The 26,415-nt window shown below is 41.2% G+C and overlaps 2 protein-coding genes across 2 annotated transcripts in view; both read right to left on the minus strand.

The window, feature by feature from the left end:
* On the minus strand, window positions 1–13,852 carry st3gal5 (ST3 beta-galactoside alpha-2,3-sialyltransferase 5). The gene is made up of 8 exons (XM_038301454.1): window positions 13,764–13,852; window positions 13,546–13,650; window positions 12,430–12,547; window positions 11,199–11,408; window positions 10,310–10,443; window positions 10,019–10,205; window positions 7,047–7,205; window positions 1–847 (listed from the first exon to the last, which is right to left on the minus strand). The coding sequence occupies exons 1-8, from the start codon at window positions 13,850–13,852 to the stop codon at window positions 590–592; spliced, it is 1,260 nt and encodes a 419-aa protein (XP_038157382.1). The 3' UTR covers window positions 1–589.
* Window positions 13,853–20,969: 7,117 nt separating this feature from the next.
* Window positions 20,970–26,415, minus strand: part of polr1a (RNA polymerase I subunit A) — a 51,114-nt gene continuing 45,668 nt past the window's right edge. Inside the window, exons 35-37 of the mRNA XM_038301451.1 lie at window positions 25,082–25,199; window positions 24,657–24,821; window positions 20,970–21,383 (exon numbers count right to left, since the gene is read on the minus strand). Of these exons, the coding sequence (XP_038157379.1) occupies window positions 21,283–21,383; window positions 24,657–24,821; window positions 25,082–25,199 (384 nt within the window). The 3' untranslated portion in view covers window positions 20,970–21,282. The remainder of the gene's footprint in view (window positions 21,384–24,656; window positions 24,822–25,081; window positions 25,200–26,415) is intronic.

Raw genomic sequence — 26,415 nt, forward strand, 5'->3', positions numbered from 1 at the left:
GAGGCGTTTCTATATTTTATTTCGAACACAGAACATTTCATTTCAATGACATGAACAGAATAAAAGAAAATGAAGTGTTACAAACAAAACTATGGTCCCAAATTAAACAATGAAGGAAAATATAACATTTAATGTTAAAAGTCGCCACAGTGCAATCTGAAATTAGTGTCAGAGCGAGGAATAAAGATAAGATTTATTTTCTCTGTGTGGAAAGTCAGGTTATTTGAAGCCGGCTTCAAATAAAGAAGAACTTTGATCTGAACAGTGAATGATCTTCAGTAGTGGTTAAACAGGTAAACGACACTCCTGTTGGTCCGTCAGCCAGCGGACAGCGAACGGAGCGCAGATCCAGCCTGGCTCCGCCCCCTTTGCTTTAAAACGCTTCTCAGTGTTCATAAAAAAACCCATGATGCTTTTCTATCCCTAAAAGACGAGTTAAAAACTTAAATATGAGAGAAGTTCAACACTGAGATGGATTCCTGGGACTTAGCAGCTCCAAGATGGCCTGCAGCAGCCGGCGGTTAAAACCAGCAGGTTGTTTTAACGTGGGAAAAGTTCAAACCGCTTTGTTTCAGCCGATGGGAGGAGGTCAGCTGGAGCAGAAGGAGCAGTGGATTCCTCCGGTCAGGTCGCTGATGGCGCCCTCTCTCACCAGCGTCCGAAGGAGCCGCGTCTCTTTGTCCACGTTGTGCATCTTCTGCTGCTGCATGAAGCTGATGGGCAGCTGGTCGTAGTAGTGCAGGGGAACGCCCTCCTGGGACAGGTTGTAGCCGAAGCCCGCCAGGCTGACCTGGTCGCACAGCAGGCTGGCCAAGTTCAGCGCAGACACCCCCAGGGTGGGCACGTTCTGAGGGGGAAAATCAAAAATGGGGTCAGCTTCATCAGGAGAAAACAGGCAGGGTTCGGAGGAACGGTGTCATGTAACGACAGGAACAGGAATCTAACCCGTTGCTGTTCGCGTGGCGCTACATTACTGCATCCTGATCGTATATGTGGGCGGAGCCATGCACTGACTCTGGCTGAAGCTGGAGGCTGAATGTTCCTGAGATTAGCTCATTATGACAGGAAGTGATCAGATAACAGTCAGGGATGTTCTGATACCAACTGTTTCATTTCCGATACGATCCAGACATCACAGCTTTGATGGTTTTACTGGAACAGCAGCAGGTCTGAGACCCAGGGAGATGCTCATCATGGCCGACAGGAACCTCTTCATCTGATCTTAGAAGCAGGCTGAGGTTCATTATTCATAATACTGCTACAAATTATGAAAAAAATATTAGACCAAGGCTGCGTTCAAATTCATAGGCTGCGTTCTCCCAAGGCCAGATTTATAATCAGAGGAAAAAGAGGGACAGCACCTCAATTCATGGCAGCATTGTGACACTTCTGGTGGCTCGTCAGGCTGACACGGCGCATTACTGGCAGCAGCCACCAGGCTTACAGTCTGCCAGATCGGCTCCACAATTACTGACAGTTTCGGTTGCTGCAGAAGCCGTTTGTTTCGCGAAATCATTTATCTATAGTACCTCTAAGTAGATTGTTGTTCTAATATTGTGATGTTATTGCTTAATAAACTGCATTAAAATCCTTATAAAATCACATTTACTTGCTGGAACAAAGTAGTTCATCTTCCAATAAGTGGCCATCTTTGCCACTACAAGCCACTAGATCGGAGGTCACAGATTAATGGACTGCGGTCCGGATCCGGATCCAACTGCTGGATAATCTGGACCCAACCTGATTTTAAACAGTTATAAATGGCCGCATGTTGTCTAACGACAGTGCCTAAATGTAACTTGCGCCGCTTCTCCTGTTACTCTGAAATCCCACATCCACGCTCCTCCGCCTCCGCTGTTCCTCCCTTATTGCTGCGCTCTGACTTATCCTCTGAGCTTTAGGAGAGCATGCGTGATATTACCATTAAATTCGTAGGAGCAAAACATGCAGAAATTAACGCTTAATTTAATATGACATATACAAAAAATCCCCATCAGCATCCAGCAGATGTGCGGTTTCTGATTGAAATCAGAAATCTGCTTCCAGGTCTGTTGAAGAACCAATAGTTTGCATCCAATCTTTTAAATAAACAGTGTTAGTTTTTAGAAATGTATAAAAAAGTTATGCTCTAATTTGTAGTTATCAATCTGTTGTTACTATATTTTAATTTGACAGACCGGATCTTCTCGCCATTCTTTTTCCTGTTTGGTTCGATTGCAATAGCGGATCTTTACCTGGCCGGACCGGAGCGGACCCTGAACATTTAGAGGATGTTTGGCTCAACCTGTTGCTGTGAAGCAGGATTCTCCACCATGAACAGAATCAAAAATAAATATGGATCCAGGCTCAAAATGAGCTCCTTGATATGAGAATGACTTAGTCTCCATTCAAACCAGGTTTAAAGCCTTGCAGGGCAGCATAAAGCCCACTGCCAACATTAAGACAGGAAAAATATTCCAAACTAAAAGATTGTTGTTCTCTACTTCAAAAAACACTTTTTTTCTTCATATTTCTTTAATTAAAAATTCAATGTATAACATTGATCCATAAACACCGGATTTTATTTCAGTGTTAAATTCTGTTTAAAGTAACAGATCATTAAAAAGTCTTCGGACCTTAACTGGTTGATGATTTTCATTAGTCAGACCCCGCTGATTTTTAATTGGCAGACCTCAAGCAGAAGTGCACTGACGAAAAGCAGCTGTGATTGGTCCTTGGTATGCCTTTCCAGCTGTCTGTGTGGTCGTCCTTCTCGATTCGGTGCCGGGGCGCGCCATTTTTAAAAACTGAGGAGTAATAACAATGGATAACCACGATGAAAGGTTGATTGAGGAATTTTGGAACTACAACCACTTGTACGATGTCTCAAACATGTTTTGGGAGATAAACACTCCCGCCGGCGTCGCCAAAGTTCCCGCGAGTTCTCAAATAGGCTCCCCCTTGCACTTGGGCGGGAAACTGCTTTGCGTCTCTAGAAATTCCAGACAGACGGTGCAGAAGCATACCAGCAAAAGGTTCATGACCAGACCCAAGCCACATTTGATGTGTAGAGTTGCAGATGTATAATCTGCGTGCGCCGGCTACCATTCATTCATCCTGTCCGCTGAACTGCTGCTAGTTTTCCTCACATGCCTGGAAGATGTCTAGTGCTGCTACCACAGATGATCTCGCTCTCAAAATGAAACTGAACGATTCAGATTAGCTAGAATGATAGAAGGGGTAGAGCGTAGCCGCCTGTGGCCCAGGCTGCCTTTCACTACTCCAGTCAGGCACGTGGATGACGTCATGCACACTCTGCTTTATAGATATAAATATAAAAAATATAACGGCTGATGTCTGGGGGACAGTGATTCGCCTACATGTTATGAATGCTTGCCTACCATAAAGAATAAATTATGAATAGTTTAGTTTGTGCATTCAAGTCGTTGCCCAAAGGAAGACGTAACTTGGATTATAAAACCTAATATCTTCAGAACAGCTCCAAATGACACAAAACTGATATGGATGAGTAGAACATAGTTTAATAATGTAAAATCAAGGGCCAGTGTAAAAAAAAAAAAAAAAGCCGTGTCAGCCCAACGCGCCCCTGGAAATTTCACAACGCTGCTGCTGCCATGAATTGAGCTCAACCCTGCTGAGGAAAAAGGTACTTGGTGCAGAACAATGGTGAATATTGGAAGTTCAGTTTAATATAATCCAAATGTGTGAATAGTTCCATCTGAAACTAATAAAAATAGTTTTTTTAATGGTTATTTAGTCAGATATGTGATGGTTTGATTCATCTAAAGGTTTTTTATCTGTTACTGTGCAAATTGGTATGGCTGTAATTTAAGGACAGATTCCAATATATCTGCAGGGTGGGGACTATAAATCTGATAGGAGTTTTATTTTTTATTTGCTATTTTGCACAATTTGCTTAACTAACTATTTTTTGTTTTTGAATATTAGAGATTTTAGATCATTTAGAAAGATATATTTTAGATAAATGCATAAGAATAACATAATAGTGAAGAGTTAAAAGATAAACAATAAAATACTGTAAAGTGTTTTAACAATATAAAACTGGAGAATAAATAACCAATATGCAGCTATGGACATTTTTACAGTAATGGATATTTGAATATAGCAGCAACATCAGAGATGTGCAGAATGACAGCAGCAGGTTATTTAACTGACTAAGGTTTCTATCATTACATTTGATTTTATTTATTCCACTCTATATTCTTATGAGTGCAGTCTTTGTTCACTTTATCATTAAAAAGAGAAAAAAAGTAAAGTTATAGGGAAGCAGCTGTTCCAACCGTTGCATTTCCGAATACTTCCGAGTGGTGTCTGACTTTACACGAGTGAATAAAGTGAATGTGATTGGTCGATTATCGAGGGGGCGGGATTGTTGTGGTGGAAGGTTCGCAAGCAAGTTTGATTGTGGCCGTTTTCTCTGAAGCATCGTTGCTAACCAGTTAGCAACTTAGTGCTAGTAGGTTCCCAATGGGAAATTCCATTGGGACCAAGTAGCACTAAATTGGTGACTTAGAAACGACACTGTCAAGGAACGCTATGGACAGAGGAAACATGCAAGAGGAGGAGAGTTTAGTGTCGGAGGTCATGGATGAGTCTCCTCTGTCATACATTTTTTATTTAGAGGAGGAAAGCGGGGATGAAGATGTTGTGGAAGAGGACGCCAGGGCGGCAGAAGCTTGGTTTGGTGTAGAAGGCTTCCAGCCATACATGTTTGAGCCCTTGCCTCGCAACGCTGCCAGTTCTGTCAGCTCTACGCCTGCTGAAGACACAGACGTCCATCTGATATTATCTCTTAGTTCATCCAGTTCAAATCTTTTATTGTCTTTCTACATGCAGCTTATCATAGAGAGCAGTTTATTACAGCCTCCTAAAATCAGCAGGAATGATGAGAACATTAAAGCAAATAGAGCTCTGGGATCAGAAGTTAATAAAGTGGATCAGATCATCCCTGAATATTATGTCCCAGTAAAAAACTTTACTGGTTTAACGCAGTCATCCCAGGATCCAGTCTACTGCCTTTAACCACCACCTTATATTTCTACTACCAATAAAAAGCCTTAGACTCTGTCAGAGTCTGTGTGTTTTGGAGCAGCTCCATGATGCTGTCCTTGGAGAACAGCTGATGCTTTTAGACAAGGAGACCTGATTGGCTGGTTAGTTGGCAGTGGGTGTGGCTACAGCTGCAACACCATGTTTTATTAGAGAGGACAGTTTAATGATGCAGCACAGCGGATGGTTAAAAGTTAACGCTTAACTATAGCATGATTGTTCAAAGAAATCATTTTCATGCTTGATTAATAATTAAAAACAAACAGTTAAAGTTCCCTTTCTGTCAAAAATGCTCAGTGATACTATGGCCAACAGATATATAGATAAAAATTCATTAAGAAGCTTACTGCTCTGAGGTTAAGTTTACTTAATAAATCAGTTCATGTTAATATCTATGGAACTGTAACAGAAATATTAAATACATAACTGAATTTAATTCAAATTAATAGTCTAAGTTAATAGACTTCAATGGTTTTAATGTTCACAGGTTTGCCTAAAGATTCCAGCAGACAGCTGCAGCTGATCCAGAACACTGCTGCGCGTGTCCTCACTATATGGAAGAAAAACAGTCTCATTGGAATCTGCCTTTTTTTAACACCGAATTTTAAAAGCTGAATGTTTCTTAGAAATTGAATTCCTTACCCTCAATTTTTATCTGGTAAAAATTCACCAGAAAAAAATTCAGCCGCAAAAGTGTTGGCCTTTTGGTGAACTCAAGCCAAAGCAATCTACACTTGATAGAGTCGAGCAGCTTCTAGCCAATGAAAGTAGCTAATTTGGTCATGCGTCACAACGGCTGCGCTCAGCGCTGTTCCCAGCTGAATGAGGATTTTTCAAAATTTATTTTGTTAAACAGAATTACAAAACGTCAGTTAGCTACTAACAGAGAGCTATTAGAGTTTTTCCTCTTATCAAACTGGGTGAAACAACTGATCACAGCTAGTACGGCACCCCTGTCTGCCAAGACTCTTGGTTTGATCCGGAAGAAGCCAGCGGCCGGTTTGCCGCCCGGCCAAAATGAGGAAGAAAAAAAGTTTGCCGCTGGCCGCTTCTTCCGGATCAAACCAAGAGCCTTGGCATATCACTAAAACTAAGAAAGTAGAACACATCCGCCCGGATCTGAAGTCCTTCCATCAACTCCCTGTAGCTCAGAGAATAGACTTTAAAATCCTTCAGTTAGTCTAGAAATCGCTGAATGGATCAGAACCTTAAACCATAACAGATCTGTTGGCGGTGGATCAGCCTCCCAGACCACTCAGGTCTTCTAGATCAGGTCTCTGTTCACCCAGAACTAGAACCAAACATGGAGAAGCAGCATTTAGTTCCTCTGCTCCACTGATCTGATTGGAAAAGTACTGAAAGGCTGAGTTCTTTGAAGTCAGAGTTATAAACTCATTGTTTAGAGCTGCCTTTGAATGTTGAAGTTGAACTCCTAACTGAGGTATTATTAGTTTAAGGTTGTCCAACTGTTTGATTTGCTTTAATACCTGCTTTCATCATGCTTTTATATTTCTTTTGTTTGTTTCATTCATTGTTTAATTCATGGAAAGAACTCTGGATTTTCTTTGTACTGAATTGGGCCACAAATATACTTGCTATGCAAGAGGTTATTGGAAAGATATGCTTCTAGTTTCTATGGATACAAGATATGGGGGCTCAGAAGTTGTTGAACTTTAACTCAATGTTTGATAGAGTTAAAGTGCAGAGAAACTTATGATTTTTTGTTTTAGAGGCATTCAAGCCTCCTTCTTCTAAAGATTAAACCAATAAGTCGAGCATGTTTGACAAGCTTTACGGGAAGCTGAGAAGTGGGCGTGGCCTCTGTGGTTAAAGCCTGAGAGATGCAGCAGGACGTCCTGAGTGGACCAGAGATTGTTACCCATTGAATGGTCTCTTTGTCAGATTCATCAGATATGGCCGCTGAAGGAGCTGAACCTACATGTCCTGGTTCACCGTCTGTGCTGTGTTCAACCCACCTGGTCCCAGCCCCACAGGCGCCACCTGGGCTCAGGGTATTTCAGGAAGCTAAACGCCGTCTCTCTGATGACCAGAGGGTTCAGGAGTCGGAACCTGGAAGGATCTAGTGGGATTTCCTTTGGAACTCTCTGCCAGAAGAAGAGCCAGTCCCACAGAGGCTGCAACACAAAGCAGAGCTGAGCGTCACATGACCAGGCAGGCATCCAGTGGGAGCAAAGTTCACAGTGAGAAATCCACAGTTTCAGACACCACGGCTCCCACACATCACACTCTATGACCCATTCAGGAATTTATTTCTTCAAACTCAGAATGTGCCTACAGTTACTGCTAATACATTACTTTAATAGAAGGAAAATGAAATGAAAAACTGAAGAGAAGATGGATGAGAATCCATTAAGCATCAATAACATTCACAGCCTTTAATAACAATGTTATAATCTGGTGATAATCTACCAGATTTCTCTCAACTGGATCTGATAAAAAAAGATCTAAACTAATTAAAGTGCAGAAAACTGCCTCAGGTGAGGCTGTCTCAGTGAAAACTGTTGTGATTAAAGGGATATTGTGTAATAACATCTCTTATTTACTGCCATCTTGAAAGTATAATGCCGGTTAGGGATAAAATAGGACTAACAACAATAGGTATAATATTTAGTATAACGATTTTAAAAGGGACGCTGAAGTTTTCATGTTTCTGTTTGACAAGTAAAGGACTGGTTATCCTCCCCCAGCAGTGTGTCGCAGATATTTTTGATTTATGCCAAAGTATGGTCTGCGCTATGTTATTCCACGCCATAATGCAAGAGGGACAATCAGGAACTAGCTGTGGGTCTAGATACAGCCGAGGCGGTGAGGAAGTGGGGGGTAGTTTGTGCAACAACAGAGGGACATGAGGGAGAAAAAGAACGGGGATCCAGGTGGAAAAAGAGTCCCAGCGTTCTTGCGCACCTCGCTCTCCTAGCTGGTCCATCTTCAGTCATTTTCCACAAATGCGGTCATACAAACAAAACAAGCCGGTAAGGTACCAAACAGGAAATACGCATAGAGTAGAGCGGATGTAGATTTGACCAATCAGAGGCCTCCTGTCTGCGACACTTCGACACACACGCTGATGACCTGGTTTGTGAGGATAAATCAGCCATAAGTGAACTGTACCCCTTAAATTAGCCTAAAGCTAACTTTTTCCATCTGGTCTAATTGGACAGTGTTGCTCGTTACCATAGAAACCAGAACAGTAGATCCTGTAAACATGAATCAATCTTGTTGGTGCAGCTTTCAAAGCTGCGGTGAACGTTAGCTTTATGTCACAGTAAACGGAAGCTTGTAGACACTTCATTTCAGATGACATGGTTACGTCTGTGTGGTCGAGGATCTTTGACACATAGCGGCTGCCTAAGCAGCTATACGTGTTTAAGGCACCTGTGTGAAGTTGGCGCCCCACCTTATTCAAATCGGCCAAAATTTGTGTCAAACGTTTGTGCTACGTTTGTGCAGCATAAATTTTCGTTTGTGCCGTTACCATATTAAAGATATAAAGAAATATTTCTAGAGGTCATCAAAGGTCAACCAGCACCCCCCACCTTCTTCAAATCAGACGAAATGGGTGTTAATTAACTCAGCTCCGTTTGTGCAGCAAAAACAGATGGTAACTGACCTTTGATGACCTCTACAAAATATTATTAATATCATAGAAATGATAGCAGTACAAATGAACATTTTACCATACAAAAATATATAATTTTAAAATTTATTTTAAATATAAAACACTTAAAATAAATATATTAAAAAATTAAAAACGCATATTTTAAGATATATACATTTTTTGTGCTGCTATCATTTTAATGATATTAATAATTGTTTGTAGAAGCCATCTCATATAAATTATAAGATGCTAACCTATGATTATATAATTTTAAACTGTAAAAAAATGATAGCGGCACAAACGAAGATTTTTGCTGCACAAACGGAGCTGAGTTATTTGACACCCATTTCGTCTGATTTGCAGAAGGTGGGGGGGCTGGTTGACCTTTGATGACCTCTAGAAATATTTCTTTATTTCTTTAAATTGATAGTAGCACAAACGAAATTTTTTGCTGCACAAACCAGCACAAACTTTTGACACTAATTTTGTCTAATTTGAAGAAGGTGGGGGGGCTGGTTGACCTTTTGACCTTTATATTTTCATTAATATGTTCAAAGCCAAAGAAACACAAACGACAATTTTTGCTGCACAAACGGAGCTCAGTTAATTGACACCCATTTTGTCTGATTTGAAGAAGGTGGGGGGGACTGGTTGACCTTTGATGACCTCTAGAAATATTTCTTTATATCTTTAATATAGTAGCGGCACAAACGAAAATTTATGCTGCACAAACCAGCACATACTTTTGACACCAATTTTGTCTGATTTGAAGAAGCTGGGGGGCCAACTTCATTCAGGTGTTTAACATCGTGATGCGCAGGGGTTTAGTGTTTGTTAGAGTAAAATACCCCATTTCACCGCTAGATGGCAGCAATATTTACACAAGTTCCCTTTAAAGTGAAGAGAAAATGCTTTTATAACCAAGTTGGATTTAGATTTAACAACTTCTTGTGTGAAATCTAAGCAAAGTGCTCTGGAAAAGAGAGAATCTTGGTTCTCCGTTCTTGTTGTCCCGAGCAAATAAAACTCCAATCTGAAACTCCCCGTCACCTTTGACTGGTGCACCGATTCAGCAGGTGACCCACAGAGGTCTGCTGTGTTCCCTAAGAACAGGAAACGGCTGATCGGACGCAGTGACCAATCCAACACTAGAAACCAAGGAGGCCCGTCTTTATAACTGTTTTCAAAACTTTCAAGAATCTTGAACATATGTTTTTCAAATTCACAAACTTTTAAGGACTTTGAGTGCCCTTAGGAAAAGGTTTTGCTGAAGAACAAGCGAATGTTGGATGCTGATGTGGCTGATGGTGTGATGCTGGAGGGGCTCACCACGCTCAGCTTTCTGATCATGGCTGAGATCCAGCTGATGTCACCGCTCTTATAAACCACAGCGACAAACACAGCCTCAGGATCGGAGTCAGCCCAGTGGAAGGGCGTGCCCTCTGGGTAGCTCATCCGGATGGTGGTCCGATTCCCCACGTCTGTGCTGAACTCTCCCAGGGGGCCGCTGTTTAACCTGGCGGACGGGCAGGAAAACCAGCATCACTAATGTTCCCTCGGCTCAGCACATTAAAACAGCCTGAACCGGGCGTGGTTAATGCTAAGCTAGCAGAGTCTGACCTGATGATGGTGTCGAAGCGGTCGATCAGCTGGCCCAGCTCCAGGCCCTTCAGGATGCCTCCGTTTCCCACGACGACGCAGCGCCGACAGCCAGACCGCGTCTGTGAGGGGGGGTCAGAGTGCAGAGCTGGGAGCTGGAAGGAAGGAAGGAAGGAAGGAAGGAAGGAAGGAAGGAAGGAAGGAAGGAAGGAAGGAAGGAAGGAAGGAAGGAAGGAAGGAAGGAAGGAAGGAAGGAAGGAAGGAAGGAAGGCAATTAATTGACAAGTCAATGAACATTAGTTAGTCAATGAACATTAGTGTTTTATAAACATCATTATATTTACATATTTATCGTTGCAGCTGAGTTTTTACACATTATTAAATTATTAAAGTAGATATTTGTAGAAAATAGAACAGAACAGGAACCTTTTAGGTTACTGGGGAAAAAAAATCAAAATATGCGAATCATTTCTAATTTAATGAACAGAGATGTTAAACTCTCTTTAGTGTCAAGAATGAATGTTTACTGGACGACAGCAGTAAACATAGAAACGAACAATGGGACTGAAGTCTGAACATGTTAGTGGTTAATCAGGTGGAACTAGTTTTAATCTTTTATATCGTCAGTGATTAGTGGATTCATTGTTTAAAGTCGTCCCAGATTCTGCCGTTCCTCTGCTGCTTTTGTTGCTTTCAGCTGATTTTATACGTCTCTGTTCCTCTTTCTCTGTTCCAATAATTAAAACTGTTTCATAAACAGGTTAGTTTCTTCCTCACAAGTAAATCCATTACCGTTGAATTATTTTCCACCATAAGAATCAGACTGATGATTGTTTAAACTTGCATTACAGAGTTTCCGTTAAGGATGATCTGATGACAGCACCGTTTTCAAGCAGGTTATTTGCATTACCAGCGGCAGCAGATCCTCTGCTTTGCCTTTCAGACCCCTGAAGCCGAACGGCGGCGGGTCGAGGAAGAGCTCGTCAGGGAGTGGCTCGTCTTTCCACAGGAAGGGACTGACGGGTTCGCTGGATGACGGGAACAGAGCCAGCAGCCTCTCTCTGGCGCCGCCGGGCCGACACCGACCCTCCAGAACTCTGAGCACGTTCTCATGCACCAGCTGCAAGGACAGTGGAGGAAGAGTTAGGAGATGCTCTGCTGCAGGTCCTCTAACACTCTGAACGTTTAAGATAAGCAGCTCTGAGATCCAATCAAAACACTGATCTCATAAAGAGACGCTTCAGTCCGTCTATTTGACTCCATTTAAAAAGTCCCATAAAAAGCAGCATTTAGAGCAGCTCAAAGGTTTTTGTTGCTTCACATCATCTGGGGTTACTTCCTGTTTTTAAAAATGCAATAACAGATGATAACGAGTCAAATATGTTTTAATTAATGAAAAGCTTCATTTTTAACTAAAGTGCTTTAAATGAACGACAGCAAAATATAGAAAGTAATAAAAACAGAAGAACAAATCAAGTCGCTAAAAGACAAAGCAGCAGGTACAGGATGAGCAACATCCAGACTTTCTCTGGTCTACAGAGCGGATGAATGGACACCGTTGGCCAATGTCCAATGTCAGTTATAAAGATGGATCATTCAGGCAGTCAGTGAAAGCTAAATGGATCCAGTGGAGTTAAAGAAAATAGCAGAACATAGATCACATGTTCTGGACCTTTTTCCAACACATTCTGTTCATATAGTTAATCAACAGCCAAAGTAAATCTGAGCTCTGAATAAAAAACAAAGAAAGTGAGAAACTAAATATTTGAACTAACTTTTATAGATACAAGGAAAACAAGGTGAGGTGATAAAGAGCGGACACATCTGTTATCACAGCTCTATGGCTAAAGATCAGTATCTGCTCGTTAAAAAGCAATAAAGTAGCGGAGGAAAGAAAAGTTATTTTTATGGCCAACTTGGTTGTAGAAGGGCACACGTACTGTCCAAGATCTATAAAGAGATCAGATATTTATGTCTTTTGACGAACTGACAACAATTTAACTTAAGTGACAAAGGGGAGTTTAGGAGGTAAATACAGCTGAGAAGTTTAGAAAAAATTATTTCTGTTTAGATTTTTTCTATAAAAACTGGTTAATGATTTTCTTTATTGGAACCACGCTGATTTTTAATTAGAGCCTCACCTGTTTGTGAGCAGGGCTGACGTGCCACTCCACGGGTCCATCCGTCCTCCTCTGGAACAGCTGCACAGAGATCATCACCAAACCCAGCGAGCTGAAGGCAAAGAGCCACAGCACTCGCCTGCAGCAGAACCAGAAACAACAATGACTCCAGCAGTACATGAACCAGACGCAGAGCTGCAGCAGGCAGAGAGTTAGGCTACGTTCAGACCGCACGCTGCTCAAGCAGCAGGTTTATATGCAAAGTCAATGGTTGACGGGTATCAAGGCGCAGCAAAAGGTCCTGCAGGGCGTTTTGAGAAGCAGGAGCTACGTCTCACAAACATCTGATGTTTCAAAAGCAGCAGCTGCTGGAGCTGGAAAAATCTACTTCCAGCCGCCACGAACAGTAGCAGAAACCCCAAGAGGAGACCGGGCCAGAGGCAGCCATAGAAGGGGATTCCAGGGACAGAGCACCTTTGCTTGTTTCATGCTGGTTCACCAGCGAAATAATATTAGAAGGCAGGACGGTAATCTGGATGAACTGACTGCACAGATGAAGCTTTAAGGTGGACTTTCTCACTTAAAAAAATATTAAACCAACGTTTTACCCACTGATCACAATAAATATAGCAAAGCCGCTCTCTGCCATCGAACACAGGAGCAGCAGAAGCATCAGACGCATCTGGACACTTTACTGGACGCGCTTCAGGAAAATCAAAGATACTCTTGACGCACGTCTGACCTTAATGTGTACGAGCATCAAAAATGAAGCAGCAGAGGCTTTTTTTGCTGCTTCCACGATTGCGATCTGAGCGTAGCATTAGGCTACATGCTGCAGGCTGAGGTCCACGCTTCAGTTAGCAGCTGGAAGGAGAGAGAGATCCAACATCAAACTGATGGTTGACCAGAACATAAGCCTAGGCCAGAGGTCCAGATTAATCAGTTTCCCCCCTGTGAGCGTCCAACAGCAGCAATGGAAATTTAAGGAAACTTCCAAAACAGGGAACTTCCCACATGTCAGTAAGCCTGGTTGAACAGTGTGGCTACAAACAGCAGCCTGGCAGCAGAAAACAGCAGCAATTGATGACAGAGGGACAGAGTGAAGAAAAACGGAGATGTCAGAGTGTCGAGCATCACCTGTTAGTGACCCAGCGCAGCGTCAGCCTCATGTTTTCATTGGCCGTAGATCCAGAGATCTCTGCAGCTGAAGCTCGGAGCCCTCTGGCACTCAGGAAGCCTTTCCTGTAAAACGCACACAGACAATCAGCATCCAGATCGTAGGGGAGCAGGAGGCTTTGTGGAGACGATCACAGATGAAGAGAAAAGACGGCCTGGTTGGATGACGATCACCTCACCATCGGCCGCCGTTAAGAAACGGTTCAAACCGTTTCCTACAGTCTGGGAAGTGATCACTGCAGGCAAATTCAAACCAGTCTCTAATCATTAGTATGGAAATATTTGGAGTCGTTTATACAAATCAGACGCAGCTGAGCAGGTGCTTCAATTCAGATTATCAGAGCGGCTCTGAGAACAGCAGGAGGAATTTAAACATCTACATGTGCAAAGATGGCAGACCTCCTACTGATTAAGTTCTGAAGTTGGGCTATCTCCATGGTGACGGTGTTTTTGACCCTCTACACCTCAGCGTGTGGACCAACCTTCACACACGGACCACCTAGAGCAGGGCTCAGCAACCCGAGGCTATTTAATGCCCCCCTTGCAGCACCCTGGAGCTTTTTCAAAAATGAGTTTGTTTTTTTAAATACGGTGTGCAGGAGGTCAGGCAAACATTCAATATGTTTTCATTGCTGTACAAATTTGTATATTAAATAAAACCAAACAATAAATTTTTATATTTCCGTCAACAAAGATTTGCATCATAGCCTTTAACACACATGGGTCAGCGCAGCACGATGAGAAGGAAAATAGCTGATGAGAACAGAGGATTCACAGAACAATGGAGCCAATTATTTGCTTTCATTTTCTTTTTAATGAGAGGTTTTCAAATAAAAAAAAGAGTCATTTGGAAAAAGCATTTCCAAGGAAGGCTAAATATGCAGCCGACTGCAGAACTTCTGGATAAATTAGAGGAGAGCAAAGATAGATTGAAGAAGTGGATTTCATCTCCAAACTCCACTACTGCTGCTAGTTTGTAAGTCAAGTATAGAAAACCGTTCATAGATCGAACATGTAGAGCTCTGATGCAGGGATGTGGATTTTCTTCCATTTTTCCCCCCAAATCCTCAAAATAACAACACAAAAAAAATCGGATGTCTTTATTATGTTTGTAAAATTTCATAAATGGAGCAAAACCTAATAAATTAATATTGTAAAAGAATTCAAAGGAAAAGTCTAGTGGCAAAAAATAATCAGAGAATCATTATTTATTCATAAAACGAATACGTTTGCGGTGATTTAATGAATTAAGCGTTAAGCAGTAAAAACAAAAACAAAAACAGGAACTACTAGACACATCTGCAATCAACAACAATTATTGAAGATAATTTCAAACAGGGCCCAAGGCCCCGTCCACACGAAGTCAAACCCTGGCCTAAACGCACAAATTTTTCACCAAACCAGCCTCTCATCCATACGAAGCCGGCGTTTCGCGGGTCTGTAAACAATCTTTTTTTTATTAAGCCTTCAGAGTGGGAAGATTCTGAAACGCCGTTTTCGCGTTTCCATCTTTAAGCTCTAACCGCATTTTTTTTTTTTTACACGCATGCGTCATAGCGTCGCCTCTAAACACGCATGCGCGACACAGTATCACAACAACAATGGCGCCGTACTGTGTTGAATGGTTGCTGCTCATGCTACTCACCCTGCTGTCGGGCTTACAACAGAATCTTCTTCTTCTGGAATATCTCCAGGAAGAACAGAGCAATATCGACGACATAGTTCAGCACCTGAATTTGACTGAACCACGAAAATGGACCCGCAGAGCCATTTTCCGGTTTGGTTGTTGTATAAATATTAGTGCGCATGCTCAACATTTCGTTGCCTGTTTTCGCCTATTTTAGCTTTGGCACCACAGCGCCACTTACAGGCCTGGCATACATTTTGCAGCGTTTTCATGCATTCGTGTGGGCGTTCACATTTATTACGTCTCCGTCTTTACGACAAATGTTCTGGAAAATATTACCGTTTCGTGTTCGTTTTGACTTCGTGTGGACGGGGCCTAAATCTGTGATAGTGAGCAGTTCTTTGCTGAGATAATTCCACCTCACAGGTGTGCCATATTAAGCTGCTGATTAGACACCATGATTAGTGCACAGGTGTGCCTTAGACTGCCCACAATAAGCAGCCATAAACGACAAAGTATATTATTTAACCACACTTTATATAAAAGTTTATTTAACCCTTTTTTACAGTGTGCTAATACACTTGGCTAATAAACTGCTGCCATACGAGGCTTAAATAAGACTTTTACATTTTTGCGGCTCCAGACAGATTGGTTTTTTGGTCCAGTATTGGTTTTTGAACAGTTTTGTTGGCCGACCCCTGACCTACAGGGTATAATTTCAACATCGATCCCATGTTGGCATTTCCACTGATCTTGTTTTAAGGCGTTTTTGTTAACGGTTTCAGTTTTTACTGTGGGAAACTCCAGCATGTCTGAGTCAGCAGGATGGAGAGGAGAAACCTCAGAGAGCGTGCATCAGTGTAAACAGAAGAACTGCTCTTAATTTTAATTCTTCTCTACTGAGCAGAAGAGCTGAGATCAGATTAGAGCAGTTGGGGCTTATAAAGAGTTTCTGCGGGATATATATGGAGTCAATATTGGTCCATTTTTATTGCAAGGAAAAATCCTGTTTTATAAATGGGAAAAAAAAAAAAAAAAAAAAAAGCAATCCAGAAAGAAAACTTTGAAAAATGTTTGAATCGTAAAAACGGATTTGAGACTCACTTTGTGGTCAATTTTTTATTTTCATATTTGATTGATTCAAAACATTTTTCTTTTCACATGTTTTTTATATTTTAAAATGTCATTTCTAAATGTGAACTTTGGCCTGCATTGATGTTAGCTTTTTTTATTTGTCAAAAGCAAAAGTTTGTTTGGGCTTGAAAGGAAGAGAATGTGATCCAAAAAGGATGTCTTTTGTAAAAATGTATATGGAAAACAGCAATTTGAGAAAAAAAACAATTGAACATATAAAATCTTTAAGAAATACACATTTTAAATATATTTTAAATCTTAAAAATATATAATCTTTTTTAAATACATTAATATGATCATATCACGGAAGTCCTGACATCCCTATACTGGTTACCCATCCAGTTCTCCTCTCTCACCACTGCAGACATGGAACTCCTCACCCCACAAACCTCTGATCTGATTAGAACAGTAATTATATCAAATTTGTAAAAAAAAAAGTATATGAACATTTTGCATTTAAGATAAAAAAAAAAGGGTAATTTCATTTGGTTTCATTTCATAAAAAATCTTCAAGGAACCTTTTGCTATCCAATTATTAATGGATTCATCTAAAAAGATCATTGACAGATGAATCGATGAGTTGCAGCCTTAGATCAAACCGTTTCTGAGATTCTAAAGTATTAAATAAGTAAAAGAAGCTGCTATGATTCATACTATTAAAAACTATGCTCCATTTCTGTGAGCATTGATCAGCATTGATCATGTAGAGCGGAGGTCTTCAACAGGGGGTCCGCAACCCCTAGGGGTCATGAAAGTTCTTCATGGGGGTCACGAAAGTTTTGGCTGATTAGATTTTTTTCCACTAATTGAAATGTCTTTAAATCCACATTAACATGAATTCAACACATTGTAGTAAACAGATAAACGGAGGCAGTCAGTCATCAATGCACACCAGAGGTGTCAAGAACAGTACAAATACTTCGCAACTGTACTTAAGTACATTTTTTAGGCATCTATATTCCATTACCGTATTTTCACAACCATAAGGCGCACCGTACTAAAAGGCGCAGTCTCAGTTTTGTGTGCCATTTCTGTATTTAACACACACATAAGGCGCACCGGACTATAGGGCGCGTTTTTTATATACAGGTACATGTCCTCTACTACCTTTAAATACCTCTACTGCGTATTTAAAAATACAGCGGGGGCAAAACTGAGTATGACTGTGCTTTATTCATGTATTTATTACAAAGTATTAATCAAACCTGGGAGCTGGCCGTGAGACAGACACATCTCAGATGACACAGCGCTGTGATCACTCCTAAATTAACTTAAAATCCTGAAACCTGCCGACGGAATATGATAGCTTTTATTGCCGGTATCCTGGTGCCTGCAGTTTAAATTATTTAGATGAAAAACACCTGCCAGCCACCGCGTGAACCCGGAGGCTGCCCAGCCTAGAGGCTGCTGATGAAGGGATTTCTACTGTCGGCGCACCGTTGGTATGTGGGGGTCTGAGCGCCTCCGACAGAAATAGATAATCTGGATGAACTGACTGCAATTATTAAGTTTTCAGGTGGACTTTCTCACTGAAAAACATATTAAAACTACTTTATTCCCACTGATCACAGCAAATATAGCTGCAAGATTTAGATTATTTAGATGAAAAAACACCTGCCAGCCACCGCGGTGAAGAGGAGGAGACCCGGCCCAGAGGATGCTGTTGAATTAAGTTTTCAGGTAGAAAAATAGAGCGGGAGCAAAACTGAGTATGATTGTGCTTTATTCATGTATTTATTACAAAGTATTAATCAAACCCATCAAAGTCATCATCCTCTGTTTCTGAATTAAACAGCTGCGCTAAATCAGACATGCCAGTTTCCCCTTCTGCGCTGTCAGTCACTTTCCGTGCAGCGCGGCTCCTCAGAAATAATGCCGGCTTTTGCGAAAGCTTGAACAACAGAGCCAGCAGACACGTTAGTCCCAGCATCAACAATCCATCCGCAAACGGTGGCGTAAATTACCCGGCGCTGCCTTCCACTTATCCTGAAACTGTGGTCTCTGTCTGTCATCCATCGCTCCCACGCCGCTCGCAGCCTTACTTTGAACGGCCGCTTCACACCGATGTCGAGCGGTTGAAGCTCCTTTGTCAGACCCCCGAGATAACGGCGAGCACAGCGTTTATTTGATTCACCTTTTTTTTCCACATCGGCTGTGAGATGGGCACGCAGCGATGGTGATGCGTGGAAAAAACCACCTGGTCTCCTCACATACACCTGCCTCAGCCACGCTTTCATCATCTCCTCATCCATCCAGCCTTTTTCATTTAATATCATATGTCATCAGAGCGCTGTGTCTGTCTCGCTGTCAGCTCCCAGATCAGCTTCTCTGATTGGTTGATGCGGCGCGTCCAGCAGCAAAACTTCAATTTTTCCATCTGAGCAGCAGCAGCGCGTTGGCGGTGCGTCAGATGTTTAAACGCTCCCGACGTGCTGCGCCTGCTGCTTAAAACGCGCTGCGGGACCTTTTGCTGCACCTATACGCGCGTCAACCATTGACTTTGCATGTAAACTCGCTGCTTCTGCTGCACCTGCTGGGTCCGGTTCACACCGATGTCGAGCGGTTGAACAGCGAGCACAGCGTTAATTTGTTTCCCCATGTTTTTCACATCAGCTGTGAGATGGGCACGCATGGAGTTACATATTAACAGCGATGGTGATGAGTGGAAAAAAAACACCTGGTCTCCTTACATTCAGCCACTCTTTCATCATCTCCTCAATGAGGTGTTCTCAAAAGTCGCAGTTACAACACACATAAGGCGCACCGCACCATAGGGCGCACCGCACATTTTGAGGGGAAAAAAAGACGTTTAAGTGCGCCTTATAGTCGTGAAAATACGGTACTTATTTTTCTTCCTACTTCTGACTTCTACTCCTTACATTTTTAAAACAAACGTTACTCGTTACTCTTGGCTTCGGTTTAATGTTTATAAATATTTATTTCCCGTCATGTGCTCCATCCAATGCAGATCATTGGCTCCATCCACATCTAGTGAAAACTAGTGTGATTGGATGAGTCATAGAACGCAAACACTCATTGGTTAGCTAAAGGAAATCATCAGAAGCAAGCAGGTGTTCTTCAAACTGCTAACGTGAATTGTCTATGCCATGCTACAATGTAGGATTCAGGAAAAGATGTTCAAATGTCTGAAAGGTCGGACACAGGCGAGAGCGTATCGGGAGGTGGAGACCAACAAGACCTCCCTCATCCTTGGCCCCATCTCAAAGAAATTTTTGAAATAGTCAAAAAATTTATTTTGATTATAATTTTATACTTTCAGTAGTTTTTGGAGCACATACTTTTTCACTTTTACTTGAGTAAAGAGGTCAAGTTGATACTTCAACCTTTACCAGAGTGTTTTTAAACTGCAGCATCTTTACTTCTATTTAAGTACATATGTGTTTACTTTTGACACCACTGATGCACACACACTGATTCACAACACCCGTCCCCTCAATGAGGAATTATAAATACTTTAATAATCCCAACTCCACCTGTAATAGAGTGACTATAGGACTAGTTTGATGTAACACAATTTCATACAATATATATAATCAGGGGGTCTCCGCTCCATCTCGCCATCAGTTTGGGGGGGGGGGGGGGGGGTGACTGAAAGACATCTTCTGCCTCCGTTTATCTGTTTACTACAGTGTTTTGAATTCATGTTAATGTGGATTTATATATATTTCAATTAGTGGAAAAAATTGCAGGGGGGAATATAAAAAATAAGTGTAATGAACTAGAACTTTGTGACCTCCATGCAGTACCTCATGGACCCCCTAGGGGTCGCGGGCCCCCTGTTGATTTAAGGGTTTTCTATATTTTTGGATAAACAGTCTGAAAGGTGACAGCATCAGTGAATCTAACAGTGTATAACTACAGGTTACAAGGTTAAGGTTGAGAGAAAATTCAATCAAATAATTAATCCGATTGTTTCAGCTTTACTGGCTATAAATCTACATTTATTATCAGACATTAAACATGTTTTTAACTCGATAATGTAATGAACCAGAACCTAAAAACCGATTAAGTTATAACTTTTAGTAAACGCGGTAATTCCCACCAAGTTGCTTCATTCGGCTGCAGTTTAGGAGGTTAGTTTTGAAGTAAGGGAATTTAGAAGGGAGTGAAAAGCTGCTTTCCTGTAGAAGGAAGCGGGTATTGAGCTGATAACGAAGAGGTTCTGGTGGAGGGGCGCCATCATGGCGACCTCTATCAGTCGGTCCGTTACAACAGCCAGCAGCAGGACATCTAACCTCACCACATTATTGGCTGAAAATAGACTAATGATGGCTGGAATCATTCAGAACAAACCACTTCCATTCCTCTCTGTGATGAGAAACAGATTTAGCAGCTTTTTTCCTCCAGCATCCCCCATTTAAAGCGAGCAACGGCAGCAGTTCTCCACCAAGCCAGGATTTTAGCTCCTTCTCGCCGCCCTTTCCTCCGTTATTCAGTCAGAATGTGTCCCTACCTTCGCATGGACTCCTCATTTCTCCATCTGATGGACCAATAAACCCACCGCAGCCCGGGTTAGTCGCTGCGGCTCCTCTGATCTCTGAGCTCCTTCAAGGAGAGAGGATTCCAGCCAATCAGAGGCGGCCTCCACACCCATCACTTCCGCTTTTGCAGTCAGATTTCTTTATTTGTCAGTCACATAAAAAGCACATGTAAAACTATTGAGCATTTTTTTTTATTTCCTCTTTACATTTTATTATTAGATACAAATGTCGCTCTGCTTTTAGAACAATAAAAAAGGAACTTTGCATCTTCTACAGTATGCTGTAGGAAAAAACAAAAAAACAAAATATTTAACCTAATTAACTCAACATTTTGGTATTTTAGGTTCACCTTAAAAACAAACAAAAAAGAAAAACATTCCTGTCAGCATTGAGAAAAGCAAACATTTAAACACCCGTCAGCAGGCGATCCTTGCTCTACTGTAGAGGCTGCTTCAGTTCAAACAGGCCAGTTCCACCTCTGACCACCTTCCCAACGACCAAGCAGGCTGAAGGAGACACCAGCTGATCATGTGACCCTGAATAATTTAAAACAAAAAAACAACACCTTTAGAAATGGCATTCAAAAGCAGGGGTTTTGGTTTCACTGCAGGCAAACTTCCATTATAGTTAATAAGCGGCCGTAGTTTCCTGAATGTGCCGCTCATTAAAATATAGTAATTTCTTTGTGAAACAAAAGTGAGAGAATGTTCTGATCAAACGGAGACAGAGGAGCCCGTTTCCCTTCTGTAAGAAAACTCGAATGAGACTTAGTTAGATTTCTCCTCAGCCGCTCAGCTTTACTTCTCTGTTAAATAATGTCCAACAATTACAGACTGAATCATTGTTTCTCTCAGAAAGTATTTACTTTCTCTTTCAGCAGCACAGGAGTTGCCGCCATTCCAGTGAGGATTACAGAACCTCATATGAAGCAACCTGATTAAAGGAAAAGTTCCGTTATATTCAGAATTCAAACTTCTGAAAGTACGTTAAGTATGAAATTATTACATACTTTTCAATAAATGATCAGTGTTTTTAATTCAGAGTCATTTTCATTTGAATGTTCTTTACTGGAGGCGTCCATGTTTGTCAAAGAACACTACTGCCACCTACTGGTTTGTTACGTCACGGTGTGGTATCGGCTGTTGATCAAGTCCCAGTGCTGTTACAACGTGCTACAAGTTTTTGCACTTTTACCCGATGTATTCCAACATCCAGCTACCATGCACGTGGGCATTGTCAGTTTCACTATAGCTCTGGTGAATTTCAATGGTGAAGTTCTCTGGAAATCTTCAATAATTGTTGTTGATTGCAGATGTGTCTAGTAGTTCCCATTGATTTTGCTTGTAAAGCGGGAGAATGGCGCTAGGCTAACCGCACCGTGACGTCACTGCCGGAAGATGTCAGGAGGGAAGGGTTACTATATTTGGACAAAAAGGGCTGCTCCCAGACTCTGTGATTGCGTCGAAAAATTGTGTTTTTATTTTTTTACTGATTAACGCTTAATGAATTAAATCTCTGCAAACATATTCGTTTCAGTTATAAATAATGATCCATTGATTATTCGTTGCTGACCAGACTTTTCCTTAAATCTTCAGTCTGTTTTCACAAATACACTTTTTTGTTTTCTTTTTTTTTTTCTATTATCAGACCCAGCCTGACAGGTTTCAACTATAACTACAGTCTCCATAGGAGGATGTAGGGGGAAACAAAACATTCTGACCTCTTCATGTCCTCAAAAAGTAAACATAATAACCTCAACTTCATTTTTGCAACAGTGCAAAAACTTGGAATCAGAGATCATTACTCTGTCAGAAGTACAGCTCCACGAAATGTGCGTTTAACCCATCCCCTAGGGGAGCAGTGGGCTGCCGTTTTGTGGGCTGCTCTAAGCCCCAACCACTAGGCCGCCACTCCCCAAATATGCAAATAGTAACAGTCTAAGAGCATTGTAATGTCCTACTGCCTTGTAGTAACAATAGCAGTTCATATATTAATATATATCACACATAAAGATAACCACATGCATAATGAAATAATGTCTATTTAAAAATAGAAGCCCTTAGAGCAGCAAGGTGCTGAGCTTTTAAAGTCGTATCAGACATAATGGCTTTCAAACATGGCCTGTATTAATGGTCCTGTACTTATCCAGCGCCTCTTCATGTGAGGAAAGGCTGATGTTGGTTAACTAGATCATGAAAACTCATCTAAAAATAGGCAAAGAGTTATTAAAGTCTGTTCATTTTTCCTTAATTTGAGCAGGAAAATCAAATGATCCGCCAATGGAAGGAGCATTTCTGGCCATAAATACAATAATAAGACGTTTTGCACTTTAAATGAGACAACAGAGCTGTTTTATTTTTGTTATCATTTTAAAGATAAATCAGCTTACTCCACTGGTAAAGAGTCTCACTTACTGGTTTAAAACAGAAAAATAATTATTTTAAGAAAAACGTACTTTCTTTCACAGCTGCCCGGGCACGACAACACCGTTCTCTCTGACCACCATCAGCATCCAGTCTGGGTGAAGCGTCTCACACAAGAACGCGACGACTGAGACAGACCCATTGGGGGATTTGATCTGAAAACCCTCCTGATACAGGACATATACTGCATCCAATGTTGCTGTCGCCATGGTGGTATAGGACATAAAAATGTTGCTCCGTTGCAGCCACTGGTCTCTATTTATTCCCTTGATTGCTGATTGCCTGCAAAACGTGAAGCCCCCATCCACCATGCTGCTACATGTGTAATATTTGGCTGTAAAAACAAAGATTTTGCCAGCTGTAGGAAGACGTTCCACAGGTAATTTTACCAACCAAGAAAATCAACATATACTGCAATGTATCCTATAGTATAGTATGTAGTGTAATTTTAGTCTGGCTATCTTGGATTGACATGAAGATATTGACTGAGTTAACCATTGACATTGCTTCTAACGTAAGAAAATAAAAAAGTAGATTAAATAGAAAGTAATTAACTGTGAAATGTCGGTGTAGTAATTCTTTATTAATTGCATCACGCTGTCGTTTTTTGTATTGTTTGTTGCATTTCAAATTTGAAAAAGCCATGAAATATATAACATGTTATATTGACGGAAAAAAAAGCAACTCAAACAGTTTACCCATATACAGCATGCATTATCAGACATGTAAGATGTAATTGCCGTAACGATGTCATCAATACAAGTCTATTACATGTACATCATCAATTTAGCCCTTTTGGCATTTCACTCTTAAGCCCCCTGAAAATTTGAAAAAAATTGTTGTTCGATGCTGTAGCGCACATATTGTTTACATTGTGAGCGGTCTAACTAGGGAGTACCAATATGGCAGCCGGTGGCTTCACTTGCACTGCGTACTGGTAGTACTGGTAGTACTGGTAGTACTGGTAGTACGCAGTGCAAGTGAAGTACCAGTGAATAAATAGAAATCAGTGGTTGCCTGCCGCATCATGACCGTAACACGCTTAAGGGAAAACTGCTGTTGGATTGTGGGTAATCCTGGTGCTGAGCGTGAACTCCTGCCTCCTGTGCTGGGATTGGTCCGGTCGGTAGACAGAGCCTGGATCAGTCAGTCTGGTTAATTAATGAACCCAGTCGCTCCATCTGTTCTAATGATCTCAGGTTATTTCCTGGTTCCTCTTTTCCAGCCAATCCGCTGTCAGATGACAGATTAGCAAACCAACTGTGGGAGGAGTCACAAACCTTTAATGTCCTTACCATTTATGAAACATCTGCTACCCGGCGCTCCCTAACAAACCCCTTATGTTAGCATCCTAATACAGTCCAGGTATTCCGCTTCATGTCTTACCCAGCATGGTGGCCTGCTTCAGGAACTTGTAGCTGGTCTCAAAGGTCATCTGCTGCAGCGGCGAGGAGTTGGACATTATGGCGTGTCGGTTTAAAGGCTTGTAGACGCCTTCAAAACACATGTAATCAGCCACCAGGGACAGGTGCCTGGGGTCCACCTCGATACCTGGACACAGTCAGAGCGGCGCAGTCACCATCAAAGCACTGCTTCCTGTTTACATTCACTCCTCTTTAGACTCACATTTACAGATTTCTCCATTAATCGAACCGTTAAAGAAATATTAATAATTGGGATTAAAATGTAATCTTTGGTAGATTTTTCTGTAGAGGACAGACTTAAATATGGAATCAAAAAATGAAATAACGATAAATGGAAAGGAAGGAGACGACATAAAGGGTAGATAGATGGGGGACAGCTGAGCGTACCATAGACCGCAAAGACGTCCTTGATCTCCTTCTCGATGACCTTCAGAGCCACTTCGATCCCATAGGTGTTGGCCATGGCGTGGACCTCATTGGAGTACAGCTTGTTGATGTCCAGGATCTGGAGATAAAAGGCCATCATGTTGCTAAAAATAACAGAGCAAAGAACGTCTGCCGGAATTATAGGTTGGACGACCACTGGTGGAAAGAGCAAGTACATTTACTTCAGTTATTTGTTAATTTTGGCTAAGCTTAGCTTTGTAATCCACTGTTGTGGTTTTTCTTTCTTGAAATGTAATTTCAACATGGCAGATGGCAACAGAAGCGTATTGCATTCACCACAAAAAAATAAAAATAAAATAAAACCAGACAGCTTATCTCATAATTACAAGATAAGATCTCATTAATTACGAGATCAGCATCTTATGATTATGAGACCTTATCTCAAAATTACGATATCTTATCTCATAATAACCAGATAAAATCTCGATTACGAGAAAAAGACCTCAATTCTGAGATAAGATCTCATTAATTATGAGACCAGCATCTCATGATTATGAGATCTTATCTCATAATTACGAGACAAGATCTCGATTACAAGAAAAGACCTAAATTCTGAGATAAGATCTCATTAATTATGAGACCAGCATCTCATGATTATGAGACCTTATCTCAAAATTACGATATCTTATCTCATAATAACCAGATAAAATCTCGATTACGAGAAAAAGACCTCAATTCTGAGATAAGATCTCATAATTATGAGATCAGCATCTCATGATTATGAGACCTTATCTCGTAATTACGAGATTAGATCTCGATTACGACAAAAAAACCTCAATTCTGAGATAAGATCTCATGATTATGAGACCTTATCTCGTAATTATGATATTTTATCTCATAATTACGAGATGCTGATCTCATAATCATGAGATTTTATCTCAAAATTATGAGATAAGCTGTCTGGTTTTATCTTTTTATTTTTTGGTGAATGCAATACGCTTCTGTAGCTATCTGCCATGTTGAGATAGAATCTCATACTGAGTACTGATACTTATATTCAAAACTTACTCAACTACAAGTCGAAAAGATCTCGTAATTACGAGATGAGATCTCAATTACCAGATCAGTATCTCGTAATTATGAGATCTTATCTCATAATTACGAGATAATCCCCGAAAAAAAAGAGATCTGATCTGAGCCCCTTCCACCTGTGGTACTAAGTAGGACACCAATCTGCTAATTTTCAGAGTCATTGCCAGTTTAGCTCTATACAGCAGCCTTGCTTTGCTAGTGGCGGCGGTCAACAGCTTAGCTGCTGTTTTTCCAGCCTTCTC

The sequence above is a fragment of the Cyprinodon tularosa genome, unplaced genomic scaffold (genome assembly GCF_016077235.1).
Source record: "Cyprinodon tularosa strain WSP-4 unplaced genomic scaffold, ASM1607723v1 ctg468, whole genome shotgun sequence".
In the NCBI taxonomy this organism is placed as follows: Eukaryota; Metazoa; Chordata; class Actinopteri; order Cyprinodontiformes; family Cyprinodontidae; genus Cyprinodon; species Cyprinodon tularosa.